The sequence below is a fragment of the Cyprinus carpio genome, chromosome B10, assembly GCF_018340385.1.
Source record: "Cyprinus carpio isolate SPL01 chromosome B10, ASM1834038v1, whole genome shotgun sequence".
NCBI lineage: Eukaryota > Metazoa > Chordata > Actinopteri > Cypriniformes > Cyprinidae > Cyprinus > Cyprinus carpio.
This window is the reverse complement of record NC_056606.1, coordinates 24,282,576-24,287,575: the sequence shown is the minus strand read 5'-3', so window position 1 is coordinate 24,287,575 and position 5,000 is coordinate 24,282,576. Positions and strand designations below refer to the sequence as shown.

Sequence of the window (5,000 nt, the reverse complement as noted above, 5' to 3'; positions counted from 1 at the left end):
GATCATGAAGGTGTTTGGCCGCGGACGCTCGGTCTTCATCAGCTGACACTCTGGACACACACGAGACGTTCACACACACGGTCATACACACATCACAGCCTCAGCGTCTCCAGCAGAGCTCACCTTCCACAGAGAAGTGATTGAGCGGAGCCGAGCTCTGATCCGTCAGCTCCGGCTTCTCCTTGTAGCCCATGAAGGATCCGTCACTCTTCAGGATGAAGTAGCGCGGCCTCCAGGTCTTGATGTACTCACCTGTGTGTCACACACACACACACACACGCATCAGAACATCACGTCTCACGCCGCAGCAGACGGCGCAGGAATCTGCCGTACCTCGTTTATAAAGCCAGCCTTCCTTCACCACGCTGACCTCCGTCATGATGGGCGGGGCTTGAGAGTGACTGACACACGGCGCACTTCAACTTGGTAACGTGTGGCTGGATTTTTAATAAAATTTAAAACAAAATATTACAGTTCAAAAACCTGGTTGAATATATCTCTTTAAAATCTTTGCTTTGGATTAATCAAAACATTAAATAAATAATATTTAATTTTTTTATTTATGTTTTATTTAACAGTTAAACGTAAAATACTATTTAAAAACTTTTTATGTCAGTTTCAGAATACTTCATCTTTGCTTTGGGTTAACCAGAATTTTTGATTAAAAATAAACTTTTTAAAAGAGTTAACACTAAGAAAACACTACTTCATTTATATTCGTGTCAGAATGTTTAATCTCTCTTTAACATCTTTAATTAGGACTGATCAGATTTTTCAATTAAAAACAAATATTTAAAAAGCGGTTAAACGTACAAAATAAATTAGTTTATATGAGTGTCTTAATATTTAACCTCCCTTTAACAGTTTGCTTAGGTTAGAAAATACATTTGAATTAAAATCTGTAATTAAAAACTTCTTTTTAAAAGAGTTAAAGCTTATAAAATGGTATTTTTAGTGCTGTCAAATGATTAATCACATCCAAAATAAAAGTTTTTGTTTACATAATATATGTGTGCATATGGTGTTTGTTTATTATGTATATATAAATACAAACATGCATGGATATATTTATGAAAAACGTTACATTTATGTATTAAATATATATATTTTTGTTTTTTTGTTCAAAATATATACTGTATGTGGGTGCATTTATATATACATAATAAATAAACAGTACACATACATATATTATGTAAACAAAAACTTTTATTTTGGATGTGATTAATCATTTGAAAGCACTAGTTATTTTTATTTTTTTTTAAATGTAGTTTAAATCAACGTCAGAATATTTATTTTCTCTTAAACATTTTGCTGTGGATTGATCTCTCTTTTTTAATTAGCTTTTAAAATAACTGAATAAACTTCTTAAAAGTCGTAACTAAAAATATAATTTTATCAAAAAATTTAATAATTCATTATTATAATCATTATTAATTAAAATAATTGTTTTTATTTCTTTGGTTAAGTCTGTCTTTAACATCTATGCTTTGTGTTGATCATAAACATAAATAAGAGTTGCACTTTAAATTAAATTTTATGAAATATTACAAACAAAACAGAATATGGAATCTGTGTTAACCTCATTTTTGGCTTGATCAAAAAAAAATGGAATTACACAGAAATACACTAAAAGCTACAGTGCTGGTGTCCTGTGGTAATATCATGGTACTGAATGATTACTCTGTTAAAATACTCTGATATTAACACGGACAGAGTATCGTGTTACTGACGCGGTTAGCGCAGTAAAAACACGGTAATCCCGCTCGAGCAGTGTAAACTGAAGGAGTGAAAACAGAAAGAATCGTGTTTGTGAAGAAATCTCCAGATGAAGAGGGTTAGTTAGTCGCGTGAAGCTGCTAGTTGAAGCTAAGCTAACTTACCTTAACAAACTAACACAACATGAACTTTGAGCTTCGGAGGAGAAACCGACTTTAACCGTCACGCGCCGAACACTCACACTTATTCTGATATTATTCACACGTTAATTATGATATTACACTGATTTAACGACTTAATTTAGAGGTTTATCCGAACTACCTGTTTACTGAGCAGTTGTTTACCACACAAACTCTCGGTTAACCATCGCTCCGCTCGTATTGTGGTTAAACACGAGCACACCGACGGCTGTCTCGCTGCATTTATCGCGTTTTGATCCGGATCGAGTGAAAATTCAACGCGCTTTCGCACGACTGGCTCTCGCGTCCAGAGTTCACCCGCAGCAGCGGCACGCCGCGTGACGTCACCGCGCTGCGCCCCGCCCCCCGCTGATCTGGGGTCAGCTCGGCGCGCTGCGCCGGGAATCAGAGTGAAGCGTAGACACTGATCCGGGATCAGCCTGACCTTCAAACAGCTTTATTTGCACTTCCAAGCGCTGCATAGCGGATCTCTTACAGTAAAACTAGACAAGTCACCCAAAACAACTCATAATAACACACACACACACTCTCAACTCATTAAAAGTACTTTGACGGTACCATGGTAACACTACAGTACTTTTCTGTTAATGACATACAAATAACACGTTTTAATACATAGTTCGCTGTTCCTCAATCACATTCAGAGCTTTAGAACATCTGTGCACCCCTGAGACACACATCTGGATCTTCTTTAATCTTAATATCTTACATGATTCCACATGATTCCCAAAATATGATCATCCTGGTGCAAGGGGCCCGGATTCAACATTTAAAAGGCAGCTATAAAAATACATTTATATTGAGAAAAACTATTGTAAAAGATGCATATTTGAGTAAAATAATTTTTATCAACTTTTATATTTCAAGTGATTTTCTTTTAGACAAATTTATTTTAGTACTTAATACCTATTTATTTTTAAAACTATTTTTAAATGTATTTTTAAATAATAATACATTATTCTTTGCTCACTAGAATACTGCACCGTTAGATTTATTTAAATCACATTTTTACATTCAGTTTATTTTAATCAACTTTTTATTTCTTTCAAATTATTAATTAAAATATATAAAAAAATGTTTTAAACCAATTTACTTTAACTTTTCTATTTTATTCAAATTGATTATTTTTAAATCAATTTATTGTAATCGATTTTTAATTATATTCAAACAATTTTTTAAAATCAATTAAGTTTAATCACATTTTTATTTTATCCAAATCATTTATTTTTTTAAATCCATTTATTTTTAATCAAATTGTCGTTTTATTAATTTCTTAAAATACATTTATTTTAATCACAGTTTCGTTTTATACAAATGATTTTTAAACAAAAAAAATAAATAAATAAAAAATATTTTTGCTTTAATCAAATTGTTTTTCTAATCAAATTATTTATTTTTAAATCATTTTATTTCAATCATATTTTGAATTCATTTAGATTATTTATGTTTCTTTAATTTAACCTGATTTTTTAAAATATATTTTCAAGACCCGGTTTGAAAACCCCTGCCTGTCAAACACGGTTTACACAACAGTGCATGATAAATAACCTGCAATTACACAGAATCCCATGTATTCTGATCATTACAGTCGTAAACAACTAGTCACACGTTTCTAGATGCATGTAAGAGCGCTACGTGTAATCAGATGAGTTTAAAACACAAATGCAAGAGACAGAATGAACCCTCGACACAGCAGCGGATCAGAAACACATTAAAAGACATAATTAATATTGACAAAAAAAAGAGAAGTGAAAAGCAGCGGGGCTGTAAAACAACAAGGGTGTCGGGTGCAGAAGTGAGTTTCTTGCATCTTGAAGCGTGAGAAGGAAGCGTCTTGTGTTCGTGGTTCTGCGCAGACGTTTGCGCTGATCTTCCTGATGCGCAGCTACACCGCATTGATCTTCTGTAGCTCCTCCAGCAGAGCTGTGGAGGAAACACAAAGATCGCAGCGTGTCAGAGCGGGATCACAGCACTGTATTTCTGTGAAGAAGAGCAGAGGAACCCGACTGACCGCTGATGATCTCTTCCTTCACCTTCTGCAACTCCTTGCGCATCTCCTCCAGGATGTCCTGCGGTCAGACAGGGGTGTTTTCAGTGTTGGGGAAAGTTACTTTTAAAAGTAATGTGTTACAATGTTGCGGTACTCCCTAAAAAAACTAACTAATTCTGTCGCTTAGTTACTTTTTATTAAAAATAATGTGTTATGTTACTTTTGAGTTACTCTTTAAATCTGTGCGGGGCTTGTTTGTTTGTTTTTAATATAAAAAGTTCTTCTTTTACAAATGTAAAAGCCCTTTCACACCGAAAGTGAAGTGAATGCGGCTCAGACTGAAGGAAGTGTAAATTCACGTCTGTACAGTAGAGGGCGCCGCTCAAACTAATCACATGAAGAATATGAAGCAGGAGAAGAAAGTTCAGCACTATTCAGCAATAACACAAATCAAACACAAATGTGTCATTTTTGATTATTAGTACGACTGAATTAGATCATAGAAGCTCAGCAGCAAAGACATTCGTTAATTAAATGGGATTAAATACATACATGATATTTGTCTTATTTAACATATTTAATTATTGCAGGTTTGTCTAATATTCTGAGTTTGTATTTGACTGTTTTTATTGATTTTGAGGAACACTGAATGTGTTTTTGAGTAAACACATGTTGATATTTAGTCTAGAACTACAGTAAGATCATGTTCACACACAACACTCTGCACTTACTCCTGATTCTGTCCCCATGGCAACACCAGAGCTGTCACTCAATACACCAGAAAACAAAGTAACTGAAAAACTAACTCAGATATCTCCTTCTAAATTAAAAAGTAATGCGTTACTTTACTAGTTACTTTAAAAAGTAATCTCATTACATAACTTGTGTTACTTGTAATGTGTTACCCCAACACTGTGTGTTTTAGAGGAAGTGTGTGTGTTCAGAGCAGGAGTGTGTGTGTGTGTGTGTGTGTGTGTGTGATGGTGTTGCTGACCTGTTTGAGTTTCTCCATGTCTGTGGCGTCTCCTGTGCTGCTGCCGGGCCTCGTCCTGCAGGACGAAGCCAAACACAGAGATCTTCAGCTCGATCTTCAG

At 34.6% G+C, this 5,000-nt stretch overlaps 1 protein-coding gene and 1 pseudogene across 2 annotated transcripts in view; both read right to left on the bottom strand.

Annotated features, from left to right (window-relative positions):
* akt2l (v-akt murine thymoma viral oncogene homolog 2, like) overlaps positions 1-2,262 on the bottom strand; it is a 12,889-nt gene extending 10,627 nt beyond the window's left edge. Inside the window, exons 1-4 of one of the 2 annotated variants that reach the window (XM_042733341.1) lie at positions 2,038-2,262; positions 334-437; positions 124-252; positions 1-50 (exon numbers count right to left, since the gene is read on the bottom strand). The exon at positions 1-50 is cut by the window's left edge and continues 62 nt beyond it. In XM_042733341.1, the coding sequence (XP_042589275.1) occupies positions 1-50; positions 124-252; positions 334-379 (225 nt within the window). In that variant the 5' untranslated portion in view covers positions 380-437; positions 2,038-2,262. Of the gene's footprint in view, positions 51-123; positions 253-333; positions 438-1,880 lie in introns of both variants that reach the window. The other variant, XM_042733342.1, reaches the window with a different exon arrangement.
* A 1,126-nt stretch (positions 2,263-3,388) lies between these two features.
* The window catches only part of LOC109104196, a 34,208-nt pseudogene continuing 32,596 nt past the window's right edge, over positions 3,389-5,000 (bottom strand).